The sequence below is a fragment of the Crinia signifera genome, chromosome 3, assembly GCF_055691185.1.
Source record: "Crinia signifera chromosome 3, ASM5569118v1, whole genome shotgun sequence".
In the NCBI taxonomy this organism is placed as follows: Eukaryota; Metazoa; Chordata; class Amphibia; order Anura; family Myobatrachidae; genus Crinia; species Crinia signifera.
The window spans coordinates 221919966-221933675 of NC_139219.1; the positions used below are offsets into that span (position 1 = coordinate 221919966).

The following is a 13710-nucleotide window of genomic DNA, read 5'->3' on the forward strand; positions in this document are numbered from 1 at the left end:
GTTTGTAAAAATGCTTGCAGTGCTCTAATCTCAGATCAATTACCAACTGTTTAACAAGATTAATAGGTAAACATTTACCCTTTACACAGTGATAGCAGCCTACACACTGTTTGCATAATATCTTTCTAGGCTGTATGAGATCATTCTGGGGACACAATAGTTACACATTAAAACAGATCTGCCAGTTTTTTATCGCAACATGAGGTTAAATTAAACTCACCAGTCTGATTTTTTCTGTGGGCCTGAAATTATCGGGGCCATCGTAAACAATTTTTTGCAGACTACAGGTGGTCTTGACAGCATTCTTGGATGAACAGTTGCTGTTGTTAGATGAAAAGTTGGCTTTACAGTCCGTTTGCTGCACCATCGGCCTAACAGTGGCCGTAGTGATACTTCTGCTCACTGAAGTCTCCTCTGGACTTCGGGCCTCCTTGAAAAATTTCTCATATTTGTCCAAGTAAGAAGGTCTCTCAGGTAAAAGGTAGTAATGAGTGTTGCTAACTTTCTTACCATCTTTCACAATAGGCAATATGCAAGGACCTTTGGAAGCATCTTTACCCTGGGCTTGTATAACTTTAGGAGTGGCATATTTAGGGTCTGATGCGAAGCTTTGAGTGGTGGGCATAGGTTTCCCTGGAGAAGTAGATAACCCAATGAACATGGGAGAACAGAGGTTAGACCTCTGTTGGGGTGAGCCCACCTGAAAAGCCATAGGGCTTGGAGTCCTGGATGTGGGCTGAGACAGTAAATCCCGTGGAGGCAGTAATGGTGGCCGTCCCACTTCTTCTGCTCCAAAAGCCGGAGACAGCTCTCCAGACCAGCGGTCATGCTCATTACGTCTAATTGGTCTGGGAGGTATAGGTATTCTTGGGGGTATTTGTGGTTTGTCCTCTGATACAGTCACATTAATGTTGGCAAAAGAGGAGCTTGGGCTTGGGGTTGATGCCAATGAAGAGGATGGAGGAACATTAAGCCTCTTCATGCATTCTTGCTGTAGCTCCTCAAAGATTTCAGATGTTTGAGAATAGTTGGGCTGCTTCATATCCTTTGTGGGAAGGAACAGATTGTCTTCCACTTTAATGGCTGGACACTTCTCAGCTTCCAGGACATGTCCATAGTTAGTTTCTCCTTTTTCTCTGGCTCTCTGAAGTAGATTCATTGTTACCTTTGTCCTAATAACATCAGGGCTATTTATAGTGCATACTTCAAAGTCATCTTCATCCTGTGCCACCTCATCATAAGCCGGAGGAGCTGGAAGAGGTTTAGTGTCCCAATCAACCACAGGAGTTGGATGGAGAGGACGAGGAAGTGAGCGTGAGGGGCTCTGGGGAGGAGTTTTATCAAGCAATGAGAAGGCATCCATAGCTAATTTAGCTAAAGAAGGAGCAGTCTGTTCAACTAGAGGAGAAACAAAGCCTGGGCTTAGCGGACTGATGTCCTCTCCAAAGTCTATCAAGGCCACATCTCCTGAAGAAAAACTACAACTCTTAATTCCAAGCAGCTGTCGGTCAGTCACTTTAGTGCCAGACACCCGTGCAGAAGGTTTAACCAATTTCAGTCCTTTTGAGGTTGTTGTTTTCTTGAGGGAGAGCTTCTTTATTCCAGATGAAATAGAATCGTCGTCTCCGTTGACAGGATTGTATATGGGTTCTAAAGCAAAATAAATTCATATTTTAATGATACAACTAAAACACAAAATAAAGAATGCACCTAAATGACCAGACATGGTGCCAAATTCAGCACGGATCGCTCGTAAGAGTAAAAGCAGTTGCCTGTGATTAAAAAAGTTGCTGACCTGAAAGAATAAACGCCCCTTGCAAATTTGTGAATGCATCGCAAATAGCGATACATTTGCAGATCCATTCGTAAAAGCTAAATAATCAAAGTTTTTTCCATCTGTGCCAGTCTAGGACTTCCACTAATCTGATAGGACTAGGCTGGAATTGGTCATCACGGACAGAGATCCACTTAAAAAAACATCTGGGCATGCCCAAATTTTCACAAAAACACCTATAAAATGCCATGCGCAATCATTAGATTATTAGAACGGATTGCAAATTCTCGAATTAGCGATTCATGCTGAATTAGGCCCTTGATAATCAATGCACTAAATATTTGATCATTCTTTGATCATCATAAAGCAGTGATGGCTAACCTTGACACTCCAGCTGTTGTTGAACTACACATTCCAGCATGCCCTGCTACTATTTGGCCATGCTGAAACTGATGCAGGGCATGCTGGGATGTGTAGATCAACAACAGCTGGAGTGTCCAGGTTAGCCATCACTGTCATAGAGCATTTCCCCATGACCTACACTGTAAATGTAATCAATGTAAATTTCTTATGCCATCTTTATTCTATGCAGTGCGTTCTCTCCTTTCTCTTATTTCCCAGCCATGAAACATTTATTACATATAACATTTTTAAAGTGAGAAAATGTTCTATAATGGCACACAAAAAAAATCCATGGGTTGTGACAGATGGAAGGTTTCGATATTATGAGAACTTGTACTTAATACTCTACTAATGTGATAACCACAAACAGAAAATTAACTCCACAATCAATCTTCAGGGGAAAAATGTAAAATGTTGCTTAGATTTCTATGTAAGGGAAAATCAAGAATTTTTTTGGATACAATCATGCAAATAAGAAAGCAAGCACATGCACATGACATACCAATGATTACACATGTCCCATTACAACGGAAGGTGCTGTTGTGATTTTAGTCTGTACATAAACAATTGTATGTTATATGAATTTTACTCCGCTAGCCAAGATGCTGCAACAGCCAACCTTGAAAAACCTGTTCATTGAAGGGAAAATTATATCTCGGCTCCAGATAGCCTTTATAATAAAAGGCTAACTCTGCACCTCCCTTATGTGGAGGGAATTCAAGTGTTTGCGCACTGGCAGTCAATAGATAATGCCCAATGGAGCAATTCTCTGTCATTTTGCACTGTGATCTATCAGTAGACTAAGGGTGGTAATCAATCCTGGCCAATATTTCTGATAGTCCTTGAAGATTCAACTCTGCATTGTCGTTAAAGGAACACTTAATTGTCAAATTAGCGTTGCACGTCATTTTCGACGTGGAACGCTACGTGGAACGACTGTTTCCGAAAGTTAATATAAGACATAACAAATGACATTGAATAGATTGAAAGAGGTGTCCCAGCAGGCCTGTCCACATTTTAACAATTCTATAGTCTAATGTGTTACACATTACCATTATTGTGGCATGTGGCTATTACAAATATATTTTCAGACATTAGAGAGTATAGGGACAAATCAGGGATCATAAAAAAAAGTCATCAAATATTTACTTAAATGTAGTGGCGCTTAAAATACAAACCAACAATTACATTTAGTAAACAGATTTCTGTTTAAAAAGCCGCACTGAGTGCGGCGAAATGCGTCCTAAAGCATCGGTTTCCTCACCCAAAATTGCCTGACAAGCTGACTTCCTACCCCCAGAGCGCATCAGTAGCCACTAACTTCATTGCTTCTACATGCGGCATTGACCGACTGTAAGCAGGAAGTACTGTAAAAACTACATGAGTGCTGGACACCAACAACGCAAGACCTTGATCTTTGTGCTGGCGGATGGTGCGGCCGCAGCAGTCCAGGACCATGGACCTACAGATCCCCCAAGTAAACACGAGGTACTGTTTGTCCCCTGCTAACGGGACCCCGGACAGCATATTACACAGTCTGACCAGCTGTGCCTAATTAAGGAGGTGCAGGTGATTGATTTCAACTATAGTCAGGATCTGGAGTGTAAGCTGGAGGAAATGAGCATGGTTTGCTGGTAGTATTTAAACATCATATACCACCAAAACCATTTGAAAGTGGGACAAGGGGTCTACAGCAAAAAGGTCGGCAAGCAAAAGGTCGACATACAAAAAGGTCGACACAAGCATTAGGTTGACAGTCAAAAGGTCGACAGGGTTTTCAGGGTTTTTTTTACCTGAATGTCGACACAGTTGACATGGACTCAGTTTGAAGTGCACCGCTGCACTCGCAATGCTTCGGGCACACTATTTTATCCTCCCACCACGCCTAGTGGATGATAGGCCATGAAATACCGCCTGTCGGCACATGTCGGCTCCAAAAAACCCATGTCGACTTTTTCACTGCCGAACTAATGCTTGTGACGACCTTTTTGAATGCCAACCTTTTTTTGCATGTCGACCTTTTTGCTTGTCAATCTTTTTGCTTGTCGACCTTTTTGCTGTAGACCTGTTGTCCGGATCCCAACCTATTGATACTCATTATCTGCTTATTCAAATAATGTGGATATATGGATTTATACCTAAGCAATATTAATACACCTACCCGCTCACATTTTCCAATTTGTGAGCGCACAAGAAGACCTATGTGTGGGGAATATTGTTTTATTTTATACATTTATTTTTTACAATTAATTGCTTATGATCTGTTCAATTTGATACCCCAGGGAGGTTTACGTATGAATATGTACATTGTTTAATAAATGTATATATTTTATTTACCGTAAAGCTGTGTACACAAAGGGGCAATATATTGCTCAGTGTTTCCTTGGTGCGACCAGCGATCATAAGGGGGCATAAAACGGAAGCGCTCACCTGGCGATTTATCGCCGGTGCACACTCCAATCACTGGCAATATGGTTGCTCAGCGACCATATTGCCAGCAATTATAGCCCGAGGAGGGGACGCACCTTAACAGTTGGTTTGTATTTTAAGTGCCACCAGATTCAAGTGTTCTTTGTTTTGTCATTGGAGGCTGGCATAACTCTTCTTAGTGGCTGCTGATCTGCAACGAGTGTGATTTCTCTCCACACTCAAGTGCCGTAGACTTTCTGTTTTTTCTTTTATAAAATATTTACTGTATTTGGCAATGTGTAACAATGGGCTCTTGTATTTTTTTATGACAGAATTATCAAATCCATGAGACTTTATATGGAGAGTCATAAAAAAGACTTACATAATACACAAAAACTTGACATCGACATATAATTCAGCTGAACTGCATGTACAGATATTTTTGGGAAAGTTTATGAAGCGATATGTACACACAGGTTGCACTGCACACGTTAGGGTAAATGTCAGTACAGAGTTATTCCACAGACAGTACACTCTGTACCTTGAGAGAGAGGAAAAACGAGAGTACAGATCGGGCAGGAGCAGGGTACATGGAGGAGTGAGCGTTGAAACTTACTCTTAACCAGGGCGGATGGTTGAGGAGGGCGAGGTGGAGGCTCCCCTGAGAGAAGAAAGGCCACGAAGCATTGAAAAAAAGCGAGTAACTTATTCAGAATGCACATAAAATTGTAAATAGAAGATTATATAGGAGGCCAGGCATATATTAGAAATGTAGTTATTACACACTGTAAGACTAAACAGAGAAAAAAAGAATATTGCATGACATAAAAGACTATGGGGGTCGATCCTATTATTTGGGAAGGGTGTGAGATGATGTTCGGGTGCCATTCCAACACTTTTAAACGGCGGCAACGGCATCCGACTTAACCCAATCTTGCACCCCTCACAGGGCCGAATTTGCTTAAAGTTGCTCGCAACCCTATAAAGCAGGGAGTACTTTTAGGCAAATTCCCTCTGCCGTTTAGTGTGTCCGGTGCCGTGATGATTCGCATTCACAAATCATCTGCGGGTAATAGGATCGACCCCTTTGAAAGGAGAATGGAGGGACAAGGTAAGCAGATATCATACTGTACTAGGGAAATGCAGACAAAAGCAGGAGAGAAGGAAATGTAAAATATGAACATACATTGTTCCCAACTAAAGAAACAACCAGAAACCGTATGAAGTAAAGTCATTACTAGTAGCCATTTTCCACTGCCACAATACCAAGGGTTATTGCAGGTCTATCTGGGTCCAGTGACCTGATAATCCGACCTGAGTAGCTACCAGGGTTGGACCTGGAAAATACCTGGACAACAGGTCTGACCTGGGGCCAGTTATAATCCTATGGAAAGGTGGCTCATAACCGCTTGGAGAAGATGTAATCTCCAAGCGGTTAGGGGAATACTTACTACTAACTCTGGGTCCATGTGGCGTGAACTGGATTTCAAGCTGCCTTGACAAGGCTTGAAATCATGTTCAGTTACCAAAGTTTTAGGTGGACAATCGGTATTGCAAACATACATTTTTTTTCACCCTTAAATCTTTATTTTTTGCAAAAACGACAACGGTACAAACATCAAATGTAGGTAGTACAACAAACGGCTCATTTCGATCCACATTGAATTATTTACAGTTCATTTTTGCAAAGCTTTATGTTTATTAATCCATATCGTTTCAGATATATTTTTATCTGGCAGGGGGTCCTAGGCGTTTTGTCTGCCTGACGGCACTCTATTTGGCCCTCTGGCTGGCCTATCGTTTGTAGATGGGGGGGGGGGGGGGGGGGGGGGGGCAGCAAACATACATTTATTGCTTACATTCAGGTACAGGAAAAGTAGAATGGTTGTATTTTCCATCATTTTCCTGACTTATATTATCTGCCTTATAAATGGTATCTATTTAATAATAAAAAATTCAGTCATCCACATATAATAAAATAATTTATGAGGACTACTGGAATATCTTCCCAAATCATAAATTATTTTACTATATATTGATGACCGTCCTTGTTTCAAGAATAGCAATGCTTAGGCATAGGTGACTGAAACAGTGCCTCAGTTAGTTTGATTATACCAGTTCACAAGCAGGGGTATCTCTACAACTTGAACTGCCGGGGTGCTTTGAGGATGACTTATGCACTAAATGATGTCAACATGTCAGTTTAACTATATGTGTAACACAGGAAAATATGTACAATTGAAATATATACTCATATGTACTTATATGCAAAAAACATATAGGGAGGAATACGATTAGCCATGGGCTTTTATCTACAGGGTTAAGTGCATGGAGCTATTGAATTATACCCCATTAACACAAGGCTAACATACAGTAAGGCATAGGTTTTGGGTTCTTTGGTGCTATGCAATTACTGGGCATAGTAAGTCCAAATAAGTACTGGGGGTGCACTTGATGAAAATATAAGTTTGCATCCTCCTGCTGTTAATGAAAAAAATATTGGGCAGGATGTAATGCAGTCCGAGTTTTTTAAAGAGGCAATCATTTACCAAGCCAAAACAATGCATTCTGCTGGACACGAGGGCTGTATAACTAAGCGGAGGGTTGACGCAATAGAAGCCAAAAGACCAATATGGAGCCACAATCAAGAGGATGCGCCACCTGTATGTGTGTGTGTGTGTATATATATATATATATATATATATATATGTCTATATATAGCGTAAGTCTGAGCAGTCGCAGTGCGGACGATAAAAGAAGGCCAGGTTGTAACTCTGAGTGGTTTCTAATCAGATGGTCTGAGAGAAAAGAACGTGGGGATAAGAGAAACCCAAGTCCTGGATGCTTTATACCTGTAAACACGCTCATTAAAAAGTGTTTGGAATCCACTAACAACGGTACACTTGTACACATTTGGGGTGATCATTCACTAAAGGTGAAGGGATCTATTTTAAGCTTAAACCTACTACACCAGAAGGCGCCCTTCTCACTCTTTTTTCCTAGATTTCTATACAAAGGTTCTCTGGAACAGGAACCAATAGGAGAGGAGCTGCCACTCTTAGAAGAGAAAGAGGATTGGTGTATATGGGGGAGATCAAATACATCTTGTGATCAAGAGGACAGAACTATTCTTGTTTGGGAGAATCCACTCGGCGCTTGTACCACCCTTTTCTCATCTATATATATATATATATATATATATATATATATATATATATATATATATATATATATATATATATATTATATATATATATATATATATATATATATAAACCACAGAAGAGATCGCACAACACTTGCTGTTCACAATTGGTTGACTGTGCCCGGTCATAAATCAATATTCAGCACATCCCTGTCGATGACAGAGAACACCAGCACCAGTCCATATATGAATTTTAAAGCAGATTTAGCTAGGACCAATAAATCTGCTTTAAAATTCATATATGGACTGGTGCTGGTGTTCTCTGTCATCGACAGGGATGTGCTGTATATATATATATCTCTTATATATTTAGCCAGATCTGTCACTCAACCCCTGTGGAGAACGTTCCTGTGTAGAACAGTTTCACTTTCATGTGTCTGACGTTCCACCCCCTTGACATCACCTCCCCCCGCCCAGCCAGGGCTACAGTACACGCCCACCATCCACCATTACTCCACAGCCACCATCCACCATTACTCCTGCACATCCTCTGCCAGGACCGCCGCGACCCCCCTCCCGCGATTCGCGGGACCCCCCGCGACCCCCCCTCCCACGATTTGCGGGACCCCCCCTCCCGCGAATCGCGGGACCCCCGCGACCCCCCTCCCGCGATTCGCGGGACCCCCGCGACCCCCCCTCCCGCGATTTGCGGAACCCCCGTGACCCCCCCTCCCGCGATTCGCAGGACCCCGCACCCCCCCTCCCGCGATTCGCGGGACCCCCGCTTTCCACCCTCCCGCAAGTCGCGGGACCCCCGCGACCCCCCCTCCCGTGATTCGCGGGACCCCCGCGAACCCCCCCTCCCGCGATTCGCGGGACCCCCGCGACCCCCCTCCCGCGATTCGCGGGACCCCCGCGACCACCCCGGTATCCGGACTATTGTTAGACAGCACTTACATCGACAGACATTACATCGACACCATTAGTTCGACACCTCAATAGGTCGACATGGTTTTAGGTCGACATACCATTAGGTCGACATGTCATTATGTCGACAGCTCATTAGGTCGACAGCTCATTAGGTCGACATGTTTTTAGGTCGACACTGCCATTAGGTCGACAGTGTCTATGTCGACAGTCAAAAGGTTTTTTCACTGTTTATTGAGCCGACATGTGCCGACAGGCGGTATTTCATGCCCTACTATCCACTAGGGCGTGGTGGGAGAATAAAATAGTGTGCCGAGCGCAACGAGGCACCGTGCCCGAAGCATAGCGAGCGGCTGCGGTACACTTCAAACTGTGTCCATGTCGACTGTGTCGACATTTCGGCCAAAAAACTGTGAAAAAACCCATGTCGACCATGTAGACTCTGTCGACCTAATGGCAGTGTCGACCTAAAAACATGTCGACCTAATGAGCTGTCGACCTAATGAGCTGTCGACATAATGACATGTCGACCTAATGGTATGTCGACCTAAAACCATGTCGACCTATTGAGCTGTCGAACTAATGGTGTCGATGAAATGGCTGTCGATGTAAGTGCTGTCTAATATCCGTCCCAGACCCGACCACCCCCTCCCGCGATTCGCTGGACCTCCGCGACCACCCCCTCCCGCGAAACGCGGGACCCCCGCGACCCTCCCGCAAATCGCGGGACCCCAGCGACCCCTCCCTCCCGCGAGCCCCCTCCCGCGATTCGCAGGACCCCTGCATCCTCCCCTCCCGCGATTCGCGGGACCCCTGCGACCCCCCCTCCCGGCATTAAAAGGGCCCCCCGCTACCCCCCCTCCCGCGATTCACGGCACCCCCCCCCCCTACTGTGATTTGCGACCCCCCTCCCGCAATTCGCGCCGCCCCCTCCCGCGATTCACGGAAACCCCCGTAGCGCCCCCCTCCCGCGATTTGCGGGCCCCCTCGGCACTTCTCGCGATTTGCGACCGCCCCCTAATTCACACATTCGGGGACCCCACCTCCCGCGATTCATGCCCCCCTCACGCAATTCACGGCACCCCCCACACCCCCCTTCCTGCGATTCGCAACCCCTCACGACCCCCCCTCCCGCGATTCACGAAACCCCCCGTAGCGCCCCCCTCCCGCGATTTGCGGGCCCCCTCGGCACCTCTCGCGATTTGCGACCGCCCCGTAATTCACACATTCGGGGACCCCCCCTCCCGCGATTCATGTCCCCCTCACGCAATTCACGGCACCCCCCATACCCCCCTTCCTGCGATTCGGAACCCCCCACGACCCCCCCTCCCGCGATTCATGCCCCCTCCCGCGATTCACGGACCCCCGCACCACCCCCCTGCGCCCACCCTCCCTTGATTCACGCCCCCCTCATGCAATTCACGGCAACCCCCCACACCCCCCCTCCTGCGATTCGCAGCCCCCCCACGACCCCCGCCTCCTGCGATTCATGACCCCTCCCGTGATTCACGGACCCCCGCACCACCCCCCCTTGACTCACGGCACCCCACGCGCCCCTCCCGCAATTCACGGACCTCCGCAACCCCCCTTCCCGCAATTCACTAACCCCGACAACCCCCATCCCGCAATTTGCGGACCCCCCTTCCCACGATTCGCGCCCCCCCGCGCCCCAGCCCACGATTTGCGGACCCCCGCCCCCTCCCGCTAACCGCGGATCCCCACACACCACCCCCCCTCCCGCAATTTGCAGACCCCCCAGACCCCCTTCCGGCAATTCCACCCCCCAGCGGACCACCGCGGCCCCCGCTCCCGCATTTCACGTACCCCCCTGACAATGGGGGATCCTGTACCACCACAAGCAGGTACCGCCCCTAGGTGGGAAATCCGGCCCTGGCTGCCGCACTGCAGGTTTCCCCACTGCCCTCTGCACCAGCGCCACAACTTTTATCAATGTCTTGCCCACATACCACTATTATACAGCCTCCTGCTCTCATGCACGCTCACTCCCTCCCAGTGGGAGGAGACGCTCACCCACTGCCGGGAGCTGCATACTGTCCCCCACCCTCCTCCAGTTCTAGGGATGCCCATCGACCATCAATGATTTTCAAATAATCGATGGTTTATGGCCGATGTTGAATACTTTTGCCATCAATGTGGGAGGACACTGCCCTGCCTCCTGTTCTCCTGCCCCGTAACTTCCGCCAGTGGAGACCCGCTCACCCTGTGTTGCCCACATTCCCCTATCATGCTTTACCGCCCAGCCTCCTGCTCTCATGCACCCTAACTCCCACCCAGTCGGAGGAGACACTGACTCCTGTATTTCTGTGCTGCCACGCTGGACCCTCACCCACTGGCAGAAGCTGCACAGTGTCCACCACCCTCTTTAGTCCCCCGTATGCCCACACACCCCTATCACTACCCAGATTCCTGCTCTCCTGAACCGTAACTTCCACCACTGGGTAATCGCTGACGCTGTGTTGCCCACATACCCCTATCATGCCTCATATCCCAGCCTCCTGCTCTCATGCACCCTAACTCCCACCCAGTAGGAGGAGACACTGACTCAGGGCCACCGTCCGGTACTCCTGTGCTGCCACGCTGGACCCTCACCCACTGCCAGAAGCTGCAATACAGGGCATCTTTCATACAATTCTAACCATATTTCTCACAATACAAATGTTCACAAATTAAGGGGCGTAGCCCCTTACGCCGGTGTGAAGAGCGCCCGTAGGGCGCGATGAATCACCTAGTATATATATATATATATATATATATATATATATATATATATATATATATATATACAGCTAGCCTGTGGCAATAGTACAAACAGCGGCACTCAGCAGGGATTTGTGAAAATAATATCTTTAGTGGTGGAACATAACCAACTTACATACATACATACATACACACACACACACTGTATACATTTAAATACACACACACACACACATACAAACATAAACACACACACAAACCACAAGGTAGAAATACTGTTTTAGATAGGATAGTTTTATGCTATTTCAGTCTTCTATTATATTTTTTAAATAACACAAGAAATCACCAGGAAAAATGCAGGTTTAAGTATAAAACATAAAATACATATTAGTGATGAAATGTCTATACAAAAAAACCATACTGGAGACTTTAAGATCATTTTGTAGACAGTGTAAAATTCCTATTGCAGTGTGAAAAGTGCTGTGCACCCGGAATCGGGACATCTGTCAGAATGAACTTAGGTCTACAGTCATTAGGTCGAACCCACTAGGTCGACTGGTAGGAAGGTCGACCTGACTTAAGGTCGACATGGGCCAAGGTCGACATGACTTAAGGTCGAATTTGCATAAAGGTCGACATGAGGAAGGTCGACTGGTCATAAGGTCGACATGGGTTTTTCACTGTTTTTTATCCGAATGTCGACACAGTCGACATGGACACAGTTGGCAATGAGAATCGGACCCTCGCATCGCTCGCTACGCTCGCGATGCTTCGAGCACGGTGCCTCGCTGCGCTCGGCACACTATTTTAGGTACTTATGTAGTATCTGGGCTGCCGATTTCTAAATCGGGTACATCGCATCGCATGCGACCATCGGATGCGATGCGATGACCCGATTTTTCCATAGGAATCAATGTTAAAATGGACTGAGTCCATTTTAACATGGAATTCAATGGGAAAAAGGGGTCCTTTTCATACCCCTACTATCCAAGTGGGCATGGAGTTGGATATAAACCTGTGGCGAGCGTAGCGAGCCCCGCGAGGGGACACAGAATACCGTCCCCTCGCGGGGCTCGCTTCGCTCGCCACGCTTCGGGCTCGGTGGCTCGCTACGCTCGCCACAGGTTTATATCCAACTCCATGCCCACTTGGATAGTAGGGGTATGAAAAGGACCCCTTTTTCCCATTGAATTCCATGTTAAAATGGACTCAGTCCATTTTAACATTGATTCCTATGGAAAAATCGGGTCATCGCATCCGATGGTCGCATGTGATGCGATGCGATATCGCATCGCATCTGATTGTATGCCTTAACTTAAGGCATACAATCAAAAAATCGGCAGCCCAGATACTACATAAGTACCCTATTTTATTCTCCCACCACGCCCTAGTGGATGGTAGGGCATGAAATACCGCCTGTCGGCACATGTCGGCTCAAAAAACAGTGAAAAACCCATGTCGACCTTATGACCAGTCGACCTTCCTCATGTCGACCTTTATGCAAATTCGACCTTAAGTCATGTCGACCTTGGCCCATGTCGACCTTAAGTCAGGTTGACCTTCCTGCCAGTCGACCTAGTGGGGTCGACCTAATGACTGTAGACCTAAGTTCATTCTAATAGATGACCGCATCCTGTGCACCCATCTGTACAAACAGCAAGTAACACCCCTTCTCACACATCATTGTAAATCTAATCTATGGACTGCTTAAAACTATATGTACTAGTTCTGGGCTAGCCAACCGTAGTCCTCGAGTGCTACCAACAGTGCATGTTTTGCAGGTCTCCTCACAGAATCACAAGTGAGCTAATTAGCTCCATCTGTACCTTTTAAAACGTGTCAGTGATTAATGAGTGCAGCTGTGCAGCACCTAGGTTGTCTGGAAAATGTGAACTGTTGGTAGCTCTCGAGGGCTAGGGTTGGCTACCACTGTACTAGTTTATCTACTCGGTACTCACACTGTACAACTCCTAAGCCTGCGCATACACCAACCCCTCCTTCAAATGCGGCCACCTTGTTCCAGTAACCTTTCTGCTTTTTAAATGTAAGTGCAATTGCGCAAACTGGATGGCTTGTGTGGTGTAAATTACCTTCCATGTAATTACCTTTCAGCTCCCAGAATGATATATATTAGCCATGTATAATCCTGTTATCTGATATTATACATTGATAAGGTTGATTACAATCTACTCACTTTTTGCCCTCGATGGAAGTTGAGTTGGTCTAGGAGTTCCTTGATCAAGTCCTAGAATATCAGGTGGGTCCATGGGATTTCCCAAGTACAGCCTGCAGGGGGAGGCAGAGGACAAGTATGTAATTCCTTATGCAACAACAC

At 46.3% G+C, this 13710-nt stretch overlaps 1 protein-coding gene across 5 annotated transcripts in view; it reads right to left on the reverse strand.

Moving 5' to 3' along the window:
• TNK2 (tyrosine kinase non receptor 2) overlaps positions 1-13710 on the reverse strand; it is a 155996-nt gene that overhangs the window by 17727 nt on the left and 124559 nt on the right. For 4 of the 5 annotated variants that reach the window (XM_083177499.1, XM_083177500.1, XM_083177497.1 and 1 more), the window contains 3 exons: positions 13570-13661; positions 5202-5246; positions 221-1650 (listed from right to left, as the gene is read on the reverse strand). In XM_083177499.1, the coding sequence (XP_083033625.1) occupies positions 221-1650; positions 5202-5246; positions 13570-13661 (1567 nt within the window). The remainder of the gene's footprint in view (positions 1-220; positions 1651-5201; positions 5247-13569; positions 13662-13710) is intronic. The other variant, XM_083177498.1, reaches the window with a different exon arrangement.